At 36.8% G+C, this 27149-nt stretch overlaps 1 protein-coding gene across 1 annotated transcript in view; it reads right to left on the reverse strand.

Annotated features, from left to right (window-relative positions):
* The window catches only part of LOC140241101 (formin-binding protein 1-like), a 107195-nt gene that overhangs the window by 27136 nt on the left and 52910 nt on the right, over window positions 1-27149 (reverse strand). The window contains exons 3-8 of the mRNA XM_072320868.1: window positions 26983-27033; window positions 25906-26116; window positions 24614-24718; window positions 21149-21277; window positions 20573-20719; window positions 18506-18718 (exon numbers count right to left, since the gene is read on the reverse strand). Coding sequence (XP_072176969.1) covers window positions 18506-18718; window positions 20573-20719; window positions 21149-21277; window positions 24614-24718; window positions 25906-26116; window positions 26983-27033 — 856 coding nt within the window. The remainder of the gene's footprint in view (window positions 1-18505; window positions 18719-20572; window positions 20720-21148; window positions 21278-24613; window positions 24719-25905; window positions 26117-26982; window positions 27034-27149) is intronic.

The raw sequence follows: 27149 nt of genomic DNA on the forward strand, positions 1-27149 counted from the left end.
TTGGCACATTAAGTGTAACAATACTGTGCTTCTAAGTACACAACATCAAACAACGTACAAAAATGTTGCAGCAAGTTACATTATTGCTTTTAGCAAATTCAGTGTGGTTGCCTCCTAAGGTTAAGAAGTTTATTCTTTGTTCTGCTAATTCATAATTCTAGAGATTTAGCACTACACTCTGCTAAAAGCATTTGACAGATAAGACCTATAGGTGTTTGGCAATCCAAAGATATTTTAAAATTTTGTCCCACAGCAGCAAAACTAACGCATGTTTGGCTTGATTTGATTCATGAGAACAATTTGGGACAGTAGACTTTGGGAAATTAGTATAAAAGATAATTAACATCTCAAGCATTGTTGGTGAGGTGCTTTAAATTATAGAAACATTCGTTGATCATTATTTCAGATTTGACCAAGCCGTAATGTACACACCTCTGTACATTCCTTTCCTCTCAAAACCCTTCTTCGCTGAAAAACTACAAAAAACACCTTTTCTCTGCAATTTTGACAACTTATCAATGAATGAAGATCCGTAACAAAGCATGATTCCCCCACCCTCACCCATCCCCCTTGGGAAAAAAAAAATCATCCTTAGGAATTAATAACTAGAATAAAGAGTGCTTGGAATCACTACTGTATATTTGTTTCAAAATACATTTATCTCATATCTTATTAATGACATAAAACCAAGTCTAGCACCTACACTGTGATAAGAAGGAGTAGAAAAGACACAAAAGTAGACATTTTCTTCTCTCATCCCTCTCCTCCCAAACTTGCAAAACCATGGTAAATGGCATAGCCATCTAATGCCATTAGAATTTACCTTTAGGATTTATCTACTTAATTTTGAGCATTTCACTACTACTTCTTCTTCTTCTTTTTCTTTTATTTATCAAAAGGGCAATGTGCATTTGTTTGATACTGTTGTGTCACCCTTTGATGTTTTTCTCCATTTTGAATTTCATTGTCAAGTCCTGGCTTCATTTAAGCACTGGTACCACTAATACTAGCCACCTATTTAGTGCAAACAAATAAGTTTTGAGTTCTTTTACCATCACCATAGTATTTCTTGTGTTTACATACGATTATATAACATACTGATTTAAACAGTAAAAAACATGTAGCTTGAATTCTTTTGCAGTGCATTAGCGATCTTTCAGGAAGGTTTTAGTTGTTGTTTTTATTCAACTTTATTATTCTTTTTTCACTAGGAGGGGTTATTAGTGTTATGGTTTTGTGGCTTGCTTAACTTTGTTAAAAGCTTATGTGAATGTGACACATTTTGTTTGTGCACATGAACTTATGAAGGTGTGTTGATCTTTTGCATTAGCTGGGGGTAAAATGGTGACCGTGGCCCATTCTGTGGGTTTCCCCTCCACTTCTCTTCACCACTCGAGAAGAAATCCAGTAAAGTTGTGACAAATAAACTATCGGAAGCCACAACATCAGTCAAAGATGACGTAGGATTTGTTTACACGAGGAAATGATTGAAGGAAAAGTCCTCAGGTGGAGTGAGAATTAAGGAAGTTAAATCGAGTGTGATGTCAGGCTACTGTGACAATCCTCACATGCAATGTCATGAGAAACTAAAATAGAAATAAAATGATAAATGACGCATGCCCCTTGATGCCAAATAAGTTAATAAATGATTAATGTCCAAGGTAGCTTCATTTCCTCTACCAGTGATGCTAGTCAACAAATCATTTGTGTGATGCGATGAAATTGCCCTTTAAACTTCTAAAAAATTAGAGGGAGAACGAGCACCAAACATTATAGATTACTAGTATACAGTACCTTTGGGGATGGTATGTTAAATCTAAAACTTTATTATAACTGTTTCAATCTTAGTTTCTCTAGTTATAGTTTTATACATTCTGCTTCCAGTTTTCTTCTGAATCTCGTACATCATCCGATACACTGTATATTCGCTAAAGATTTGGTTTATGCTTCGGCTCTTTTTGGCTATCATTCTGAATTTAAAGTGCTAGAAAAACCAGTTGTATCATATTTCTCAAAAAATGCCCTTGTATCTAGTGTTTCATGCTCTGCATCAAGTTAAATGATGACTTTCTCAGGATTGCTGTGTGTTGCTACACTGTACATGGTAACTAATAATGATGCGTATTACTACCAGCGCACATCTTTCTTAAGTTACTGAATGCTTCCATACAAAACCTGTTCTAATTTTGGTTACCCTATTGGAAGAAAGGGTCAGGGGATGAGGACAGAGGTGCATACATCATGTAGTGCTCAATTTTTGTTTTTTGTTTTTAGAGAATGGTGTAAAGATTATCACTAGCCCAATGTATGTCTCAATAGAAGCCATACGGTATAGTGCTTTTTTTGTTTCCTTTCTTGGAGGCAAATTTTTGGAGTTCACTGCAAAGGCCAGTACATGAAATAACCCACACAGTGGTTGCCATAGCGATACATTTCACTTAGAAACCTTTCATGTTTATCTACCCAACAGAATTCACGCGGTCAAATAAATATTCTACACTGAACAAAAAGGGACATACAAATATCAGCTTCACTGGGCGTTTAACAGTAAGATAGTGCACAACTAAAACATGCGATACATGCAAAGGCCAGGCTGTGGTACAGATACTGGGACAAGAGACAAGACTTTCTACTCATACATTCCAATCCTATCCCACTATACAGGCACAGCTTGTTCCATTACAACTATCACATATTAAAGAAACAAAAATTCATAAAACAAATATTGCCCAAAAAATATTTTCACTTTCCTAAAAGTTTTATGCTCTTGACATAAAGTGCAATTTTTTCCATATCAAATCTCCTGATTTATCTGCTCAGGATTTTTGCTTTCACAATGAAGTGCATAGTTTTGAATGTGAAATTTATGTTATTTAAGTGATTTAGATTAGTTTCTAGATGGGGTTACTTCTCTTATGATAACTGTTGAAAATTTGTCATAAATCCCAGCATTGGATAAAAATGACCACCAATTCTGTGGATTATGCAGGATGTGCAGCTATGAAAGGAATCAGTTCAAGTTTAAAAACAATGACGGTTTATCAACTGCAAGCTTGAATTCTTGCTATTACTCAACTGAAAGTTTTATTCCTGTGATGAGGTCAAAATTACAATGTTGCTTGATGCAAAATATCTAATTTTTTACTTTGTCAATTTTCTGAAAAGTATCTAGCTGTGCCTGCTTGAAAAGAGACTACAGTGGCAGCGTGCACTCGCATCCTGTTGCACCTAGGTTGATCTCTCCAGCTAGCCATTTTTAGTCTACTACATTCACCACCACGATACCTTGCGTCTAAAGGACGGTGTGTGAGGGATTTTCATCTTGATGCCAGCCGAGGAACGCGAACCACCAGATTCCTCCTGGGTGGGGGATGCAGGAGGCGGGGCAGAGGTTGCATGAAGGTGGTGAAGGGAGAATGAAGGTTAGTTCTCAACATGACGACATCATGGGGTGGGGCGGGGCGGGGTGGGGCGGATGGAGGGTGGTAGGATGGGGGAGGGGTTATCACATGATGATGCAACAAAGTCACAAGACATTTTAAGACCATCGGGAAGACGAGAAGAAATAGTCAACATCAGAGTTCAAAGTGAAATTTGTTGTCATCATTTTTTGTTGTTCAATGATGGTCATGCATTCATTGGAAGAAGTTGAAATGATGATGTAGTTGTCATAGGAATGGATGATGATATAGAGATGTTGAAGATGTTTTGGTGGTAGAAACACATGTTTTTATTGAGAAAAAGATAATGAAACCATGTAAGAAAACAGAAATGATGAGTATCAATATGTATGTAATAATGAAATATGAGACAAGGAATAGAAAGAAAGATAAATGGATAGAAAGATAGACAGAAGGATAAATGGAGAGAAACAAGAAAAAGAAACTCAAACAAAGGACAAGTTCCACAAAGTCACAAAAAAGGAGATGGATGAGGGCACGTAAGGAATGGGTGGTTGTCGTCATTGTTAGATGAAAAACACACCATCAGAAGGCAAATCACCATTTTGAGCAGATACGAGGTTAAGAACACACCAAGGAGGCAGGGTGGGCGGGAGATGAAATTTCCATTGTCATGTCAAAGGAGGTTAGCAATGCATTAAGACACAGAAATTAGTTAAGGGGTAGGGGGATCAGAGAAAATTGAGAAGGAGTTGACCAATTAATGCCGCTCAAGGAAAAAATCCCATTAAATGCTTGATACGATAAAAGAGACATTCATACAAACAAAAGGAAATAATCATTTCACATTGCCTGTTAAAAACCAGAGAAAACAGAGGTCGAAGAATCAACAAGCAAGAGAAGCAACAAATTAAACTTGACACCATGGATGCCACTCCTTTGTTGGATATAACATCTGAATGATAATATCAGACTCTCTGTGAATCTGACTGGCACAAAAGAGCATCAAATTAAAATACTGCAACATAATATAAAGGAACTGCTATGACATACATATACACACCTGTGGGGTAATAATGTTTATTGTTTCATTGACACACCACCATGTTAAGCAGTGGTCTGTCCTCATGTAAACAATAGCATCTAATGTGCGAGAGTCATGGATGTTAATATCTCAAGTGCCTTCATGTCAAGTTGCATTGTGATTACTTTTTCCATGTGAACCACCTCCAATGTTTCAGAGGGGCTTGTTATGCTTTGTGTGGTGTATTTCACATTGATCTTCTGGCTGCAGAAATGCCACATGTCCATTTTTTATTTTTATTTTTTTTCTTAAAGGCAGAAACATATCAAGTGAAGACATGCCTCAGCAAAAGAACATCTTACTATTAGTGGAGATGGCATGTTTGTTGTTACTGTGTATTGAGCTGAATCAACTATTGTGCAACAAAGACAAAAAGGCTAACACTGATACACTACAGACAAGTATTGGAAGGCAGGTGATGAAAAAGAATAGTTTGTGTTACAATGCCATTTGAGAACTCTGCTATTTTTCAGCTCACTTCAGTTTATTGCCAATGTTACTTTGTGACTGTGTGCATATTATTTGTTCTTTGTCCTACTTTGAGCTTGTGAGGTTGGTTATTTCTGCTGATTCTTTCAACAAGCATGTGCTGACATGTTGAAACATCTCTGCATTAGTATATTTTTAGAAATCAACTCCCAATCAATCACATTCTTACAGCAATGGAACGTGCCAATTTTCAAATGCGAATAAGGTTTTCATTTTATCTACTGTCTGAATCTAGGGACCAACTTTAATGTATTCTAGACTTTTGTGACTCTAAAAAGATGAAGAATAAAAACCCATCTGTCCTACAGTACTATCAGCAGGTGTTCATCAAAAAAAGAAAGAGAGAAAAAATACAAGCTTACAAACACCTTTTTTCTTTTCCTCGGAAAATAAGGATATCATGTTTAACAGGAAGAGTTGGCAGGTATGTTCCTGAGGTTCCAGGACTAACTTGATGGTGAGATTGATAAAGTAGACATCCTACAGAACAGTGGTTACGCAAAGAAATAGCGCTGGTGTTTGTTTGTTTGGCTGTTTTGGACATTTTGTTTGTTGCATTTTTGCATTAAAACAACAAGAAGTCTACTTTCACATCCTACTGGTGAAACTGTGCCTGAGTGCGATACAGAAAGAAAAGTTAGTCTCCATCTAAAGATTTTCTGATTATCCACTACTACTGATGCATGAAGTTACAGCTATTTTTCTTTGGCTTATGTAACTGACACTGTATCCCCCATCATGAAATCAAATGCACATTAAACAGCCTCGATAAAATGTGACAGTTTCCTGTCTACAATCTGTACATATTGCACTGAATCAAATGATATTTTTCACATGGCTGCTACGTAAGCAATGAATGTTTACAAGCGAGCAACCACATGACCCATAGCTTGAAGCAACCATCAAAGGGCAAGACAATGCTGATAGAATGTGCCCTTCCTTGGGTCTAAACTGATGCTGCCCGGGGTCTGGAACCCAGGACCTTACAACTGAAGGTCCATGGTACTTTCCACTGGGCCACGCCTCCACTACATGAACCCAACTACATGTTCTCAATCTTGTTAGACAATCCTCCCAGACAAAACACACAAATGTGCAAATATATCAAGATACCACACAAGATGGTTAAAAGTCTACACTTTACAAAATCTCCTTTTAACCTCACTTCATTCTCTCTATCAGTCACTTAATACAGAACATTACACAGGGCAGGAAATCCTAAAGGAAATGTTCAACTTTCAAACCATAATCAGAGTAATGAAGAAGCCTCTTCGGGTAGGTAAAGTTTGATTTAAAGTTTTCACTCTTAACAAAAAAGGCAAATCCATCAACACAAACAGAATATATATTCGAATTCTGTGAAACCATGAGAAAATGTGGCACTTCCTGGACACAACTTCACATGGGATGTCATTAATTCCAATTTCTTTCTTCTAAGATGTGATACTAGTATACAGGGTTTCAATTCTGTTGACACACATGTAAACATTTCTTGGTATTATCTGAAATTTGATTTAACAGGAAGCTAACAAAAAAAAAAAAAATCAAATCCCATAACAAGAACTTGATCTCCACAAGTGACAAGCTGAGTTTACTGAAATACGATGACAAAACAAACAAGAAATTGCCACACATATTTTCTTTGTTGAAAGAAAAATTAACTTAGCAAACTTGCATGTTCCTACAAAACTGAAACAGCTGAGAGAATATCAAGAATAATAAACCTTAACGAAAGTTATTTTTGATTAAAAAAATAGAGAAGTGTCTTAAGGTCAGGGGGATACTGAAATATACTGACTCATTGTTTACTCTGCCTACACACAAAATTGGATTTGAATCTCTATAGCAACTGCTTTGAAGGGATTACCCGAGTGACCCAAAACTTGGCATACTAATTGATCATGCTCTATTATGCTTTTCAGAGCATCAACGCCCCTACCGTCTGTTGACTTTTTTTCAGGTCAACTAGGAAATTAACTTTTTGCAAATGATGCATGGTTTGTTCATTTTTGTTTTTGTTTTTGTGTGTTTTGTAATATAAGGTCACATATACATACATTACATATATTCAAATATTATATATATTCCTGCGCTATATATTGTATGAAAATAAAAACATGATCTTGATATGACACTGCCATATTGATATTCTGTCTCTGGAAAATCTGTGCGGGTCTGAGCACTGTAGGCTAATGTGGAAGGTCAAATTCAGGTCTGTTATTCTGCAATAATTCATATCCACCGTATACATACCCCACAAAGATAATCTGCGGTACCTGATAATACACCCAACACATGATGGAACGAGTAAATGAGGCACGACAAGCAAAATTTTCTTTTTTTTTTACCAAAATGAAACAAATTCTATCCTTTTAGTAATTATGTACCTTACTCATCCATTGAAGGAAAAAGAATGCATATATGCATATCTGTGTGTATGAATATATATCATATATCATATCTGTGTGCATAACTGTATAATTGCATATATACATGTACATATATTTATATCACTAATATACCTAAGAGTTGAACTCTCTATTCCACCACCAATAAATGTTTATTCCACCACCGATAAATGTCAAAGCCACTTACACCCAATACTAATTGCAATGTGCATAGCTATGTATGGTGACTACAAGGCTTTAATGATTTATTTGGTTAACGACGTGAAAATATGCTATAAGCATGCATACACCAGACAAGAGATTATTACTGTTTATCACTGTCTACAAACATTATCAAACAATGACACAGGTTACTCAAAGTGCCAAATACAAATCATTAATAACACCTGTTGAATTCACATATAGGGGAGGGGGAGAAAACTTCTACTTTGAATGGTATCTCCTACAAATGTGATTATTTTCCTTGGCCCTACTACACAGTTTACCATCAGTAATACCACTCCAAGAGCTGTCATATGACAGAATGTTTGTGGATGCAGTGAGAACCATACTTCATCCAGAGCGATACATCATCCAAACAAGTCCCTACCTAATGATGACTTTGCAGCCTCTTTGATTTTTTTATTCCCTTAACCCCGAGAAGCTACGACCCAGACTAGTTTGCTGTTTCTTGGGTCTTCATCATAAAGTAGGCCTAATTTGACTACATAAAGAGAGATTGTTTACTCTGCTATTAATGTGGTTATGTTAAAGCATTTCTTGGTTGCAACTGAGTGACAATGAATTTATCGGTGTTTTAGTACTGTAGTAGCCATACTAAAAAATTCGCTGGATTTTCTCGGTTTGTTTGTCTTTCAGCAAAATCATCCAGAAAATTATAAACTGATTTTGATGACATTTTTTGAGACAGGTCTTTTGTAGTAAAAGGAACAAGTGATTAATTCTTTGTGGTACTCCGGATCATGACAGCGATCCACGGCTTTTTGGGGTAAAGATGTGTGCACAGTTCTATATAATGTTAGTGACCCTGTGGCTTCAAAAATAGAAATTTGATCAAAATGGGATGAAAAATAGGGAAGTTATAACATTTTGAAGTTTTGCTCATTTTTCAGGAAACAGATTTTGAACAGTCAACATAAATATGCAAATAGTAAAGTGATATCATCCCCTCACAACTTGAAATATAGTTTGTACAGAAAACTTTGAAATTTCCAGTTTTTCATTCAAATGCAATTAAGTCCCAGTCTCAAATCCTGATATATTTAACTGATCATTATTCTGAAGTTATTCAACCCAGACTATCATGGTTTACAATTTGGTAACAGATATATTGAATTTTCATCATAGTTTTTTTCTTCTTTTTTTGTACATAATCAATGAAAAATTGTGAGTTGATAACATCATCAGCTCACTCATTTGCACATTCATATCAACTGTCCGAGAACTGTTCTGCAGAAATACTGAAACTTCACAACTTCACAACTTCCCTAATTTTTAACCCAATTTTAATCAAATGTTTAAAGTTAGTTACATTCATAAGATATTACTCTTCCGTATTAGTCTAGCTTACAACAGGACTAGACTTCCCCTTTAACCGAAGTTGTCAGCATACTTCGGCCTTTATAAGCTCATTTATATGTTCTCTACCTCACGTCACAGAATCGGCCTTGACTGCACAATAGACTAACCAGGAAGTGTTATCTTTGGGTTGACACATTATAGTGTCATACTCATTTCATTGCTAATAAAAGTGGTTTCATTAATGTCCATTAGAGTGGAGGAAGATGGGGGTAAAGAAGGGGCGCCTCTCTTCACCCCTTTGATGACGGAGGCAAATGCCGCTTCATTTTCATCCAGCCATTCAGGTAATAGAGTTAAAAATGGCAAACTGTATGAGTCCAACTACCTCAAAATCACATATTACTAAGGGGGTATGGCATTCAGAGCTTGTAAGACTTTTTTGAAGTAATGCATTGCTACTGTTGTTGTTTTCTTTGTTTTCTTTTTGGTCAAGACTGCTATGCTTTTTGGGGCTAGAGCATTTTGTTGTCACTTACAGCTGTACTTCCTTCCCATTTTCGGCAGAAAATGATTTTGTGAATAGCATTTCAGTGCTTTGTATTCAAGAATGCCACTTTTTTGATATACTGTTTATGCCATAAAGTATGCAAAGTTCTATTTTGGGGGGAGTTTTAAGTGAATCTTGAATTCACCAACATTGTCTCTAGCTGGGTAAGATGGTATTGTCCTCACAAAGTGGGAATCATATTTCTTTATAGCACATTTCATGCATGTAGATCTTGATCACAAAATGTTTGAAAAAGCCCTGATTCATGTGATAAATGATAATTAAAGGCATATCGAGTATATGCAGTACATGAACATAATATGAGCTTTTTTTTTTATTTTTTTTTTATAGTATAGCTTTGAAGAAGAAAATGTAAACTACAGCCACATCTTTTTGTGAAGACATCATTTATGGTATGTCAAAATAAATGTTCAAGATTTCCCATTTTAGATATCAATTTCACCCAAGGGATGAAAATCTGAGCTGCATGATTATTTTATATATTATATATATTGCATATAAAACAAAGCTTAGACAGATACAATGCAGGTGGCTGTGTCAAATATTTCTCCACAGATATATTGACAGTGATAGCATAATTTTTCAAACTTCTGAATGCTTGATTTTGACAGTATCTTACTGCGCTGCTGGGAAGCTGAACAATGTCCCCTCAAGTGTTAGTCAGTTCACATATCTTAACAAATGCCCTCCATTAGAATATCAGAACATTGATAGAAAAATACAATCCTTGTCTCATTCTTAATAACTTGAGATATTCAAGATATTTGACTTAAATGACAAGTATGCTAATAATCATATTATCAAAATAATCATGCTTTAATACTAAAGAGAAAATAACTATGCAATCTCACTTAGCTCATTATGTGTTTTTGTTTGTTTTCTTTGTTTTTGAGGTATTCGGCACATTCATAAGATTTTTGCTTCAATTTGCATGTGATAATAGCCACAAATATGTGGGCATCTGCAAGATCCCACTCAAAGGATGGAATGACTTTTATGTGCAAAATAAATCTTCAAGACCATATCTTAGTGTCAAAAGTTCACTGGGACTTCAAACTCTCCCATCAAGCCAGCACGTCAAAGGTCAATTTATAGGTTTCTGATGCTGGGCAATGATTCCCCTTTACTTCCAGGTTGTTAAGTGTGAAGAAGTTTAATAGAGCTCTGTAAAACGAGACACTATAGAGAGAGAGGAGGGAGGGGTGTCTTCTCAATGATGATCACATAAAACAATATACACACATAGACAGAACAAAAGCTTGGTAAGTGCTGCACAAAGGGGAGCTTGGATAAATGTGAAACTGGCATTTGTCAAGTGATGACATTTTGTGTCGGTGCCTATATCGCACCAATTAATGGGTGACCAATGAGGAAATACAGAGAGCATTAACACTGGGACTAGCGAACACGACTCAAGTTCACTGGTTAATTACAGTGTATATCAGGCTGTGTTACCAGCAGTTTGTTTTCGTTCTTATAACCTAATTTGTGAGCCGGACAGCGAAAAGTCAAATGATATCTTGTAAGTGATCCCGACACATGAAATCATTTTGAAGTGATCATGTGATAATCTGTGTTAGTAATTACCGTGAATGACTTCCAACATCACTTCAACTCCAAAATACATCATGGGGCGAAACCAAAAACACTACATAGTCTGGAGAACTTGTAGGGTTACTGCAGCTAAATGTTTTACTGGCTATTGCCAGAAATAAAAAAAAAATATATATATATACAATAACTTAACACATAATTTTTATCAATGGCAAAGTTAAAAATGAGGGATTGCTAAAAATAAACAATAAATGAACTGTTGAAGACAAGTGCAGACAGAGGATCACCAACATATATATACAACACAAACATACAGGTGATTAACTATCTATTTTGTGCACTGTTTTGCTAATTGCAATTCTTCTGCTAAATGAATGCTTTTATCCAATGCTATTCTTATGAAACATGGGTATGAAATTCTTCCTCATATCTAATACCTGTCTACAGTGTCTTGTAAACTGGCACAGATGTTTGCATGTGTACATCATATACCGATATAAATTCAAATGATAAGGTTTTTAATGTTTAGGTCTCTTCAATGTAAAGAACAACAAATGTTTACCAGAAACTACACGAATGCTCCCACCAGCTACACATATACAAATGCAAAAATGTGTTGTGCTTCATTATAATATGATATGATGAAAGAGAGCTAGTTTCAAGTGACGTTAGCTTCTCCCAATGCCCGGCGTGAACGGCAAAGATCTTTTTATGATTGACATAGAGACACTTTGTAATGTCAGTGGTACACATATGGTGGCTATGTACAGGGGCATGTATTACATAACAGGGGTGTCAAGTTGGGAAGAAAGGGGGTGGGGCATGTGGTGCTGACAAACAGTTAACAATCTATCTAGTGACGTGAACTTTGAACCTATCATTTGCTGTTGTCTTTTCTTACTACTAATTCCCAATCTGCACATATTTGATCACAGTCCAAGTGCTCACGAGGTTTGTGAAAAACATCTCCTTTCTTTTTAGTCAGTGTTGATGAAAAAAACGTAATTCCGCATTTAATGAAGTTGGATGTGCATGACGGCTGTCAATTTGCTGCATGGTGCAGACACAATCTTTTGTATAAAGTTTATGCTCAGAACAAGATATGCTTCACACAAATGGTAAATCCAGTCTTTTGATCCATTGACTGATGAAGTGGTGGCTATTTCAGACCAGGAACGATTAGTGTTGGCATTTTAAATTATCATTAAAAAATTTGCAATGGAATTGACTGAAAGTGATCCTTATGAAGGCATCATTGAGCAGTTAGATTCATGATCGAGTATCTAAGGCAAACTCCACAGTGCCACTTGGGAATTTGAGGAATTCTAGTTTCCACTTCATTAGCATGATGTGAGAGAGTTATGTATGGACGAAGAATGATTCAAGGCTGTTTATAGCCTTCGATGTGCCAAAGGATGGTTGGTCAGTTTGCTTGAAATACTCCAGGTACTGTACAGTGCCAATTGTGTGCAGTGTGATAAGGTCTGGGGTTAGAATGACAACTTGTACACCGACTAAATGCTACAGTACACAGGTGGTTGTGATCAAATTAACAACTGAATTCTGGCTCCAAAGTGCACCTCGCTCTATTTTGTCTTATTGTTTCGCATCCGGACAAAAATAAATAAATCATAATTTTGCATCTGCTGTTTATGAAGATACGTCGTTGTATCATATCCCTCGTCACAGCTTTTGTACAAACTGAAATCACAGTAAAATCATGATGCAGATTCATTATTGCTAGTAAATCAGAGATGAAATGCAAATATGCTTTGATTCCTCAAACAGGAAGCAGGAGTATGATGGCACTGTTTTTGCCAATATAAAGATACAACACTGAACAGCAGAAACTGTATTCGGCCTTAATTTGGAATGGCAATGAAGACGTTAAAACATATTCTTTCTGCACGACGTTGCTGCTGCATATGGGTACACCAACCGTCCAATAACTTTGTAATGTATGCTCTTGGGATTAAGCAATCTTGTCAGTTACCAACCGCTATACCTCGTGACTACATGTTATGATATACAACAAGGTATGTAAACTATAAATGATCACATGAACATGGAGTTGAACATGTGACAAGTAACGTCTAGTCTCACCTCACGGCCGAGTCCCTGCCAAAAATCAGATAAAAAGAAAATAAACAACAAAAATACAGAGAGGCTTTTAACCAGGAGATCTCGTTTTTTGCCTCCACATCTCAAAACTCCGACATGTACTCCACGTTTGTGCACACTGATGTGGTAATGCACAAAAAATTAGTTTTATACAGGCAGCACCTAAACACATAGACTTATAACTTCATAACACAGAAAGTGACACGAAATATACATGAAACACCTCCACACGAGGTCTCTGCCCCTTGCTGTAACAATTAGAATAAAAATGGTACTCAACAGCTAAAATGATCACATATATTTGAGACAATGCGGTCATGTTGAAGTTAGACGTCATGACATGGTGTTTGTTAGTGTTTGCTGATTTGTTACTTTTTGGCTTTTTGGCACAACAGCTTTCTCATGCTAAAATACCTTGTATTAAAAAAAAAAAAGACAGCACTGTAATTACAATGAAAACGCTTGTTTATAGCTGGATTAATTCTTGAAAAGGAATTAGTCTTCTTAAAAAACATAACTGCATTGGTCAGGAGGTAAGCACAGAATTAATATTGATCTAAAGCATAGGGACAAAAAAAAAAATTAATAAATTTAACTCAGCAAAATGATGAAATAAAAATAAAAAAATCAAATTTCTGCCTTCTTTTTGTAATAAAAACCTGGAAATGCACAAAATATTCCTGCCCCACAAGTGAATATTGGTTCTTTATGGGTGAAAATGAGTTCCAATAGTTTCTTATAATAACATAGGATTACAAATCTCCACCAGCAAACAAACTGAAAATAAGTGAAAATTTTGGCAAACACCCAATTTGAACTTAATGAGCAAGAAAACATAATCTCACTACCATAACTATACTGGAGCTTGCAGTAGGAAAAATACTCATATAAGAAATAGGAGTAGAGTCATTCATATTACCAACCTCTGACCAGATTACTATTGAAAAAAATGAACGCATACAGCACCAAGGTTTCAAAAATGAAGGTTAGCACTAAAGGCTGGGCTTTATCTTCATGATATATGATGGAACTAAAATTATGCATCGACAATTTCATATGATTTCATAAGATACAAATAATTTCATGCATGTAAATTGTGTATCTGACTAACCTATACGTGTGCATCCCATTGACTTTGAAGTCATTTCACAGTGGATTCCTACAAGTATGATGTATTTGGGGGTTTTTTTGCACACAAAATGTCATTCATTTTATATGAGACACTGTAAAAGTGGAATTTTCTCTTTTTTTGTGTGTGGAAATTTTCACGCATTTTGTGCAATATCAAGCTAGCGCGAAAATAAAAGCAAGCTAATAATTTGCTTGTTTTATGTAACATTCCTATATATTTTTTACTTCAAGGTTGGTATATCATAGAGGCACATTAACTGCTACTTTATTTGTAGTCTTCTTCACACTTGCTAGTCCTGTACTGTGAGTGAATTTACTGTCATAACACAGGCCGGTTACTGTTTACCATAGTGTGTGCTGTCAAAACCCTAAGCTGTCTTGGCAGCATTGAGCTGTTTGAAGTGCTGCTCACTCAATCAGCGTGATGGTCCGCAAAACAACAGTAAAACATGTGAAATGTATTAACCTATTCTGCCGAGTGGAAATAAATCAATCACATGAAACTTTCCACTTTTACAGTCATAATAATAAATGGATCTACAACCCATAAGCATATGAATGACTGGCTGACTACATCTACATGTAATGTCAGATTGTTCTATAATGTACAGTAGGCTCTTGTGATGTGCATGAACTGAAATATTTTGAATTAATGTTACTTGGACAGAAATTATCAGCCTAGTGACCACACACAAGAATGGTATGCTTTCTTCATGACCTTGTTCTTGTATACAATCAAATGCAATTAGCAGTTGATTGAGAACAAGAACAGTTATGTTCTTCAATACTGTAAAACATGATATATTCGCGGCATGAATTTTTCGGAGTTGGAGCCGACGGCCTTTTTTGCGGCATTAAATTTTCACGAACTGCCACTGGCATTCAATGCATATAGTGTAGACAAGAACTTTCGTGTGCACTTTAATTTTGCGAATCTTGGCACTCGCGAAATTCGCGAAATTAAAATGCATGCGAACATTCCTCGTTTTACAGTATCTGGTCGTGTGAGCAGGAATGACATTCCACAGGGCTTGTAGAATGCAATGGCAGATGGCCTTCTGACATTCATGCTGACACACATGTAATTTTCTCAAAAAGCTGGGTAATTTATTATAACTTTTGCTGATTTATTTTGTATAATCTGTACTGCTCTCTTAGGGGCATATTCTCTTCTGCTAATCTACAGTCAACTGATTTTATTTCTGTTATGAAACTCCTGCAATATCTGAAAAAGAATGGAGAGTTTTATGTAAAAGGTGGCAAGAGCTGGGGGAAAGAGAAGGGAAGGAGAACAAATGTGATTGAAATAACCACTATCCCGAACACCTACTGACTAGCTGGCACTAGCTACAGCTTCTATGATATTACCTTCTACCAGTGTATACATGTGTTTCTAGGCATTGGAAAATTTTTGCTGTGCTGCAATTCTAACGCAGTATGAATTGAAGATTGCACTCTTTATGAGAGGGAAATGCATGCTGCATAGTTCTACAAACTACTGTGCAATGAAAAACTTGTGTCAGTGTTTCCTTATGGACTCAAAAGTGATGTATAAACCATTTAATAATGCCCAGAGAGTGTCTATTAAAGGAAGAGTACACTCCATATTCAAGTTTTGTCTGATAAATAGAATGCAATCAAACAGACAGAAGCGTTTAGTGCTTCTTGATAATCAGACAATAGATTAGAAAGCAAGAGAATTCTGATGTCTAACATTTTTTTGGACCAAAAGTATGTTGTCTGCAACTGTATATTTGCAATTAATAGTGATGTGTCACTACCTCTCAAATGTCCACTAATTTTATGATAAATAAAAACATTCAGAAGTCAGAGTTTAGCTAATTATTCAGCTAATGCAGTCCTCTCTTGAATATTATTGCTATAAAAACAATACAACCCTAAAATTATTTCATGCAAACATCACAATTTATTCTTTTGCATTTCAGTTGAGAAAAGGAAAATCAGTGGGATTTTTTTTTTTCAGATTTACATGAGGTTTGTGGGGCAGTGACTTTACTCTCTTAATTCATTTACATCAGTCACAAACAGTATCACTGGTTCTGGAAAACATGTGAGGCCATAAAATTCCATAACTTCATTTTATCTGCGATCTTCATGTAAACTTCCATCAGTCTGTTTGATATCATTTTATTCATGGTAGTCAACTTGAACAAGACTTGGTGCTGATCTCCCTTTAAATCTTTTTTACAAGCCTATTGTTTATGTTTCCCAGCGCTTTAATACAAAGAGTGGCTACTCTCACACTCTCCCTCTACATCACCAGTCATTTGACACCCTTCTTTATGCGGACTGTCTGGTTTTAGAGCAATCACATGACACCCACAACTGACTCCATAATGAAAGCAGTCTTGTCTCTGAAGCTGTTACTCCATTTAAAGAGATTTACATGGATCAATTGATAAGAGTCAGTGTATAAAAATTCTAATTCTTAAAACAGAAGGGAAATATCTTACAGAGCATGAATTGTATGCATGTTTTTAATCCATCAAACATAATTCTCATCTGATTGCATAATCTAAACATTAGAATTGGTACTTTTGTTCGTTTTCAGGGTTTTTTTGTGTGTGGATGTTTATGAATTCTGAACAATGTTTTCTACAACAACAACAAAAATCAAAATCTAAGTCATCTCTTTAACCTGTAGCATATTTCAAGTGAGGATGAATACACAGCTCTTGTGGTTGTACACTTGCTTTTGCGGCTGAGAAACCTCCAGCAGTGTTCATCGTTGGATTCTAGGAAGCTGTTCTGCCAAGCAAAATGTGTACAATGTGCAGTTCAGTAGGAGAAGGGGAAACCCCCTTCTATCCTGCACTCTCACATGACATGGAAATGACTGTGATATTTCAGTGTTACTTTGCTAAATACGGCATCAACCATCATTGGCTGAAAATATCATCAGCTAAGAGCTGGGAAAATTTTTTGCAAAATAAAAAGAATGCTTTTTTAATTTGTTTTTTTCTCATTTCATTCATAAATGATTTAAATAAATTTCTTTCTTTCTTTAATTCTAAAAATATCAAGAATACAATGATTATTTGTGGATGGTGGAAAACTATCATCTACTGTGGCTAGGGCATTTCCCTTTAATTTTGATATTTGATCATGTGCAAAAATGATGTACGATGCGCCTGGATATGACGATCAGTGGTCTAATTGCTATCATATGATTATCTTCCGAAACAATGATGTGTGTGAGAATGCGCAAAGTTTGTTAGTTGTAACTATTGGTGCTGAGGTGTGTTACTGAATTATGATATTTAGTGTGTGTGCAACATTACATACATTGTATGTCTCATCAGCATGGTGTTGTAGGAATACATGTACTATGATGGATAAAAACTTGAATATAATTTCCCTGCAAAAATGATGCAAATCATAAAACAACACAAAAAACGGCTGAGAGGAAACAAAACAAAATATGCATAGTTCAGACGGTAATAGGAAGAAGAAGTTGCAGAGAAATGATGGGAACTCAAAATCATCCAATGAGCCATGTAGCATTCATATCAAGGCCAGTAATATGCGTGGTCTCCCATGAATATTGAACAAAATTGGAACTCAAAGAAAAATGCACTTTTGAAGCTGTGTCATATGAATGGATGGACTTGCATAGCACCAGTACAAAGAAAAAACACAAATAAAATAAAACATATAACTGCTTTTCTGTTAAAAGGCAGCTGATCTGAAGATGTCATTTTGAATAGATATATATGGAGGAAAGCGTTTCCTTTAATTTCATGTGTTAGATCGGTCATTCTGATTTCTTCTTTCTTTGTTTCGTTTCTCTTTTCGACACATATCTTCAAAAGTACTTACTTTCTTTCTGATATTAAAGATACCACCACGCTTTTTTTCTTTCTTAAAGCCGGGGGCGACCCCATTTGCGCTGCCTACGCTGGTCTGAGACACAGTGTCAGGTTCGGGCTCACTAGGGCTGGGCTCATCCAAATCTTGCATGGGGAAGTCGTCGGGAGGAATCAACCCCGACTTGAACTTATCAATAGTCCTCTTGGAATCCTGGGTTGTTAGAGGGTGGGGCACGTAGAGAGGAAGAAGGGTAGAGAGTGGGAGAAGGGTAGAAAGGGAGAGGGTGATAGGAAAAGATAGAGAGAGCAATAGAAAAGGGAGAGAGTAACAACAAAAGGGAAGGTGAGAATCTTGATATCAAGAGACTTGGGGGTACGAGTGGGGTTAGCATGTGTACCTTTTTGCCAAACATGCCAAAAATGGTGCCTTTATTCTTGCGCTTGCGCATTGCCATGGATCCCGTGCCGTTGTTGACGTGGTCCTTAAGGCTGTGAACGGAGAGGGTATCGATGTCCGACTCCTTGCGCTGCATGTCGTCGTAGTCGACCTGGGGGATGTCGTCGGGTGGGGCATGCCCCGTTTTGAACCTTTCTATCGTCAACCTGGCATCCTAGGAGGAAAAGGTTGGCCGGCATGTCATCAAAACAAAAACAGAAATAAAGACAAGTACATGAATAAACAATCATAAGGCAGTATACTAAATTTCACCAGCATGCCTGGATGTTTTCCATCCTTTGAGCACTGAAAGGGTCTTTCCCAATAACTTTACATAGCCATGATATCTCACACAACCCATGATACGGAAAAGAAAGTGAAAACACCCATAAATAATACTACATTCGTAGCCAATCTATTTAAGCACTATATCGATATGTACATGTACTAGCACTTTGGTGGGGCTTTTTTTTCTTTTCCTTGCTTAACTGCATTCAAGAAGAGACATACTTTTCTTCTCCGATAATTCAGCACTTTGCATCTAGATGTATGTTTACTCATTTCTAAGACAGCTGAGAGCAAATTCTCATTTTACATTTCCCCCCTCAACTTTCACTATCAATCTGTGGACTAGCCATGCAAAATTTGGAGAATATTACTGTTTCATACCCAAAATCATTGTGAAGAGAAAATTAGAACAAAACCTCCTAACATAAGCTTGTGTCTAATTTTGTTTTTGTGTCTAACTTTGGATACATAGAAACAAGCACTTCAATTATGCAAATTTTTTATGCGCACTGAAAGAAGAAATAAAATCATTTCTTTGAGTTTTGGCCGTGAATACCCATCAGCACGTCATCCAATCAAGTTGTGTCCAGCTACGGTGAGTTGATAGTATAGTAAGTATTAACACATACTGAAGGAGATACACACACAGTGTACATCGTGATACAGGAACTGACATAAAAAGAAAATGAAAGGTGACTTGAACGAAGAACAGACACTTGACAGATGGCACAGGAGAACGTAGCTACTCAGGAGGAAGGAAGGAGGAAGATATGTTAGATACATGACATTAATGGATTACATCGTAAAGTACCAGACATTCATATTTTCCCTGTGCATTTATCAACCATTTAGGCGAAGAAGAAACTTTAAGATCTCTTCTCATTCATGATATCCGATGCTGGATATGCATAAAAGATGATAAGTTTAAAGAGGAGTTCCTTTTTCTGATCAATTCAACTTGAACTGCCATATCAATAGAATACGATACACATTATCAGATGTTAAAGAGTTTACTAGTTATGAGACAGAGTTAGACAAGGTGCTCCTTTGTTCATACAATTTTGAACTCCCTTATTGATAGATTTAGACACACCTTTGTATGACTCTGCGAGTCTAGGGTTTGTTTTTGATGCCTGAAAATACGCCGTGATGTGTAAGGAATTACTTTTCTGTCACTCTAAAATAGTCTGAAAGCAGACATACAGAAGCAAACATACACAGTCATGATTAATCGACAATTCAAAAATGACCTCAAGGTGACATTAATCATTACAACTGTGACTTACCATAAAAGAATATAATTGCATGCACATGTTTTATAATGTGCTCAGTATTAAACAGAGTCTGCATATTTTGCTGTTGCATTATACAAGAGCTAGTTAGGAGAAGACTAACAGGAATCAAATATTGATCACTTCCCAATAAATTCCAATGAAATAAAGAACTCAAATTAACTACAGAGCACTTTCACAGCTACCTCATTATGAATTATTATGAATATTGGTCTGTTAGAAATCTTACTACCTAATCTGTTCTTTCTTGTTTTGTTTTTTCCCTCCCCTAAGGTAACAATAAGCATGACCTGCACAGTACAGTAAAATAATTTAACTCCAGACCCACTGATGGAAGAAGGGCACAAGTGTAAAGACTTTGAAAAGTGTCACAGAACATCTATACATAACATTGACAAGGGAAAAGAAAGTTTCCCATTGAGATTTAAGGCAGCAGGGAATATACTTACAGCTGCCGAGTCTATTTTCTCTGCCTCAGCCGTCATCGTGTCCAGACAGTTGTTGATGAGTGGAATGACGTGCCGATGACCATCCGCAAAGACTTTGTAGAACTCGCCCAGCCGCTGAATCCGTCTCTCGTCCATCTCTTGAATTTTCTGCCACATGTGAATGAAAAGAAATACCCCTTCAAACATTGCAACATTCTGCCCTCTTGGATTACTACATGTGGGACTACACATTTTGGAAACTGAATTGCAGTCTTCATTTCATGCAAACAGACCAATTCTTTATCCCTAAAATGTGATGACATAAAGGATAGAATCAATAAATGCATTTGAAAGCAGTTCTGCTCTGTTGACATTCTATTTCTGTTGCTATTTTTTTTTTCTTTTCAAAACAATCCCTACTCATTACTGATAAGAAGAGTAAAAGTGTAAAGGGCCCAATGAATACACACTAACACACACACACACACACATAAAACACACACACACACACGCACATATATACCTCCCCCCCCCAAAAAAAAAAAAAAAAAAAAAAAAGAATCTGAGATATAGTAAAAATATGTAAAGGTTACTTACATTAAATATTTGTGGGATTTTCGTGTAGTAGAAATCGCGCTGGTCCTTATTTGTGTGATCAAGCTGAAGTATGTAGTTATCCTTGCACTCACATTTCTGTTGGTTTTTGGCATTCATAGTTTGCCGGTACTGTAAGAAACAAAGGTCATGTAAATGGACATTTCATTGCATAATTGAATGCATAACATACATGAATATTGATTTGAAATAAGAAAGAAAATATGCAAATAATTAGGCACATGTGATTTTATAAACACTTGAATCTAGATAGATATGTACAACCCACTGTAGGCAGATACACGTAGATTGACAAATAAGTGACTGACTGAATGAACACACAAATTAAAGGGGCATAGTCCCGGTAGTGTAGAGGGCGCTGTTGATGATACTGCTGATCACCGTTAGCATTGATACAAAGATTACCAAAGTTGAGCTGTCCTCAAGAGTAAAGTGCGTAGGTGTTGCTAAGTAACGTTGACTCGTTGTCTTCTCTGCGCATCGCGCAATCTGTAGTAGTGCCAGGGTGCGTGCATATGAGATTGTTATTATGACATCACAAAAGAAGTTTGCCAAATCTGTCATCCCCCTCAGCTGAATCATGAGCCGAACTGTGATCCGACCACTGACTACAGTGAATCGGACTTCTTCGGACTCGGGGAAGTGGGCCAAAGCGTAAGCGCTAAAGAGAAGTCAAAAGCGTAGGTCTCTATAGGAAACCTGCGCCGTGCGCCCGCATACGCATTTGACTAAAACACCGGGACCATGCACCTTTAAGGAATAAATGAATTAAATACATAGATTAATTCATAAATTTCACTTCATGAATAAATGGTTCCATTCACTCATTAATCAGTTTTATGTGCAAATTTCTGAATAAATATGCAATCTAGAATATAGCAGTGATGCAACCATTACACATGACAGATCTGGCCACTGATCAAGTCTGTCATGAGGAGAATAAAGTAAAGAGCAAAGTACATTTATATTCTTTCAATTTCTAACATCACTCGAAAGGTTTTGATCTCTGGTTTGCTACTTGATTGATGACTTTACGCAGTTTTGCTACAAGCAGGATCTACTGCTGGTATTTCCAACACCAGTGTCAAAATCAGGTTAAGTCTGCTGTAATCAACTCTACTGTTCTGAGTGGAACTTACATTGTAGGATCGAAGCAACAGTACAGAATTCAGTTTGATTGTAGAATTAATTCAAAAGGGAGCATTATGACAGCTTAAACAGGGAAAAGCCATTTTGTTTCCACTGAGCAAACCATGGCCAAGGTATAGCTGAACACACCATGGATAAGGTATAACATAGCACTTGAAAAAAAAAAAAATCAAAGCCATTCAATCAAGTCGTATACATGTGACTGACAGAAATAGATTGGGATGAAATACCAAATTTGTGTCTTGATATAATCATGATATATATTCTTTAAATTTCTTTTTTTTAAATTGAAATTACAAATCTCTCCCTTTACAGGGGAAGACGTCCTGGAATGATGTGTACAGTGTCTCGATATATTTCCCATTCTTTCCTCTCAGTATCATTGAAGCTTTCTTATTCTTGCACACATGCACAGGTGGTAACACTATTTCCTATATCTGGGGCTAGGGCCCCATATCAGCATGGTCCTGCATCCTTTCACCATGCAAGACAGACACAGCTACAGGAAGCTGCACCTGTGTATTCACTTCCTTATGGAACTCACCCTGTGTCTATATCTATGGGATTAGATGGCTTGGGAGTCAACAGGTTAAGAGAGCAGAGTACATTTATAAGTAAGCATCACCTACCAAACAAACTGTGTTCACAATCAGCTATGATTGGCTATCACTGATGCTGCAAATGGTCTGCATTCATGACATCCTTTAGAATTTGATGTGTTCCTTTAACCAGATTTTTTACTATACCATGTGGGATAGAAACCACTACCAAGCATGTTAGCCTCTCAAGAGTACAATGTGCTCCAAGACAACACACAGGAAAGATCACTTTCACTTCCCGGTAGTGGTTAGAATCAGTCTGACTCGCGCTACGTGAGGTCTTCTCTTTACTTCACGAGTCCAAACGAGTGCAGCTCAGTCCACTGTTGTAAAGGCAACTTCCGGCGTCAGGTTCAAAAGGTTGTAAGTAACAGCACAGAAATCATGATGGTAACTATACAAGAAGGTGGTTACCCTTTGGTTGCTCACTCGGTAATACTTATAAATTTAACCCGTTGAGGACGAACTGATTTTGCTACGACACACATTTCCCATAGACCCCTGCCCGAGTATACTCGGGACTTGTCCTCAATGGGTTAATATCCTGCCTATTCAAATCATATGACTCCTGCCAAGTTTGCGCAAACTCTAGCCCCTCGGCATTCCAAAAAAGACAAAAAATGTGAACAAAAAGAAAAAAAAAAAGAGAAAAGATCATACTGAGTATTTGGGCCCAACTTTGTAGGTCCCCCCAGGGGCACTAAAGTCTTGTGTACAAATTTTGATGCCCTCTACAGATTTCTCAAAAGTCTAGTGAAGAACCAGCCACTAATCTTCAAGAAGATGGAAATGGAATGCTGTGCTAGAAATATGAGAAAATGTGTAGTTTTCTGTACATCTTACATTGTTCCACTTTTGTGATTACAAATTGTAGAGTCTACACTGTACTTATCCAGAGATGGGTTTAATTCAATCAAATTAAATTTAAACAAATTTATAACTTTTGAACAGATTGTCAAATTTTCCTCCATCTACACTGATGTGATCTGCCAATATTTACACATTAACTATCTCTACGTACGCATTTTGGGTACATTTCCCTTTAACCCGTTCCTTACGGGAACCTGGTATACCAGGTTCCCGTAGAAGCAACTGATATACGGGAACCTGGTATACCAGGTTCCTAAAATGAAGACAAGAGTGCCTGCTTTAGTGGCCTAAATTCATATTTCTTTGTCTTAAAATGCCCAGAAAAGTGGGTTTGATAAAAAGATCAGAGTTTATTCTATCAGCATGTGTTCTCCTTCTGTTTGAAAAATGCGTATTTCACAGGATTATGTACCTTTTTCCTGATTTAGTTTTTCGCTTGTTCTGTTGTAAACTCGTACGAACATGTACATAGCAATGAAGGCTGAGATCAGTTAGAAATCTGGGTTCTCTGACCCCAGTCACTTCATTCAGGTACCTGGTTTTGTGTAGAACAAAAGATTCTGTGAGCTCATCAGTGCACGCTATATTCATACCTCGCACCAGATCGATATTTCCATTGTTCACTGGCACATGTACAATAGTTGACTGTGGAAAGGGGGATACAATGTACCGCTTGACTGCCTTCACACAGGTGGATTACCAACCTGTCTGCCTCTCTGTCTACGGGCAAAAAGAATCTCGTTTGGGGGCATTAAAGGCACTCAGAGAACTGTGGAAGGAACAGGATAAATGTATCTTTTTAAAGGTAGGGATCAGAAACAATACTTACCCTTTCCACTTGTGCCTTTGTTTGGTTCATGTCTTCATTTGCTCTTTCAAACTGGAGTTTGGCTTGAACCCAGGCTTCGTGTGAATGCTTGTATGTTGTCTTCGTCTGCAAGTTATCAAGATATGTTATCATTATTAGCATTTTTTTACAGCCAAATGAAAATGACAACAAAATTAACATAACATACATACATATGGAAATGGCACAGTTGATGTATAACACACAGTATGAATGTTATCATCAAACTAAGAATAAGATTTTTTAGACATTAAAACAATACCACATAGACCAATCCCTCGCTCCCTCCCCCCCCCCCCCCACCCCACACACATAAAAAAAAAAATCATAAAGCTGCGGCACAGTATCAAATAAATCATGGATATACTGTATATGAAATCATTTTTCTGAATTACAAACAAAAAGAATTCCCAATTAAAAGAAATAAATAGAACTTTATATTCCTCATGGAAGCCAAATAAAAAGAAATCCAGTATGAAGAACATGCATTTCCATTTAATTCCAAACTCAAGAACACATCTGTTTGGGGGCACATTCAATGCATGATTAAACATTTAAATGTATAAAAAGGAAAGGGAGCTTTAATACAGGTGGCATTTTTTTCTTTCATCATATAAAAACTTTGTTAGCCAGCCAAATAAAGTATATAAAGATACATAGATAATTATATCAGGTCGTTTAGGCTACACTGTTCCTCAAGGCTAGGGAAATGGAGGTGTGGCATGGTTTGAGGTGTGCCACAGTCACAATCTATGCTGTCATCAGTAGAATATCCCCACTTATAGGATAGAATTAGGTATAACCACAGGCTTGGTACAGTCCTGGGCTGTAGATCACACAGGGGTATTTAAGCATGTGATAAGAGGACAATAAAGGTAGCAATTTCTGACAGCACTACTACCAACTACAATTGAGAGCAGTACAAAGAAAAGCAAGCATCAACATCACATCCAAATTCTTTAAAAAAAAATCTCACTCTACAATGACTGCACTCTATCATTTCAATTCTAAATGAACAATGATTATGTGAATCAGAATTTTAACGTTTGAGATCTGCTTGCTTTATTACCATTCCAGTTTCTAGTACCTCGAGGGGCAATTTCACAGTCTGTCGACCTTCCTTAAAGTGTTCTTTGGTCACACATGCCTTGCACTTGGGTGTTTACCCTGCAAAACCTCTATGCAAATGATTCAAATGACTGGCTTCTAACAAAAAAAACAAAAAAACTTTACAATTCCCCTGTCCACTCATAAACTCATGAGGGTGCCCTTACACTCTCCAGTTTCTTGATGGATTTCTCCAGGTTGTTGTCCTCCTGTTTGAAGTCCTGGAGGTGCTTCTTGCGCTCCGCCCTCAACTCCTGCATCAGTGCCTGCACCTCCTTCATCACGTTGTTGATGAGCGACTCGCCCACGATTTCGTGCTGGTTGGCTATGCTGTTCATCTCTTGCAGGATCTGGCGGAAGGCGCTCAGTGATGAGTACCTAGTTGGGTTTTGATGGGGAGAGAGGGGTGTAGAAACATCAAAACGGCAAAAGAAAATACACTGGCAGCAACTATCTATGCGGCAAGCACCAAGACATCTGATTAAGAAAACAGTTCACAAATTGTATCACATACTATGTGACAAATTGAACAGAAATATTTGGAGCACTGTACACTACACTGTATAATAGGATAAAACAGCAATATTTTAGCTGTCCTAGAGTGCAAACTTGTTTTCGTTGCTGTTCTTTATGAAAAAAAAAAAGGGGGGGCCCATTGAAAAATAATTTGCACCAGGTAAAATTGATACAAAATTCAAGCAATTTTATAAGCAGATCAAACATTGTTAATATTCAAACCCATGCTAATAAAATGCACACTTCTTTCTGCTATGCTAATAAAATAGCAAACTTCTTTCTCCTCACATCCCACAATCACATGAAGTAAACATATACCACTTTTTAGCAGACACAGAGACCATTCAGGCATCAGCATTGTTACTTTAAGCATTTCGTCTTTCAATCTTCAAATGAAATTTACTTTTCCCTACATTCACAGGTAGAGGAAAGATCCATGCGGCTGGATCCATTGATGAGGTCACTCTGTTGGCTAAGTCCTTCACAAAAAGAATTACCTCTAAATATAACATGTCAGAATGCTACTACAACAGTGTAGCTCACTTGCCCTAGCAACTGAACCTCACTGTTTGGGAAAGTAACGTAAACAAGCACCTGACTCTTTAGAAAGTACCGGTATAGGGCAAGTGGAAGAGATATCCTTTGTAATGCCCTGAATAAGACACAGATATTAAAGTTTATTACAATTTCTCAGCTAAAGTCCAATACTCCAATTTGTTGTTACTCACTTATATTCTTCTTCCTCCTTTTTCTTGGGTAGGTAGTTTTTGTAGAGTTTCCTGGAACACAAAGGGATGGAAAAGAGACAATGACTGATCTCAGTATTTGTCTACTACAATTCATTCATGCATGTATCATCCTTGAAGAAAAAAATATCATCAGTCACCTCATACGA

The sequence above is a fragment of the Diadema setosum genome, chromosome 17, assembly GCF_964275005.1.
Source record: "Diadema setosum chromosome 17, eeDiaSeto1, whole genome shotgun sequence".
Classification (NCBI taxonomy): Eukaryota; Metazoa; Echinodermata; class Echinoidea; order Diadematoida; family Diadematidae; genus Diadema; species Diadema setosum.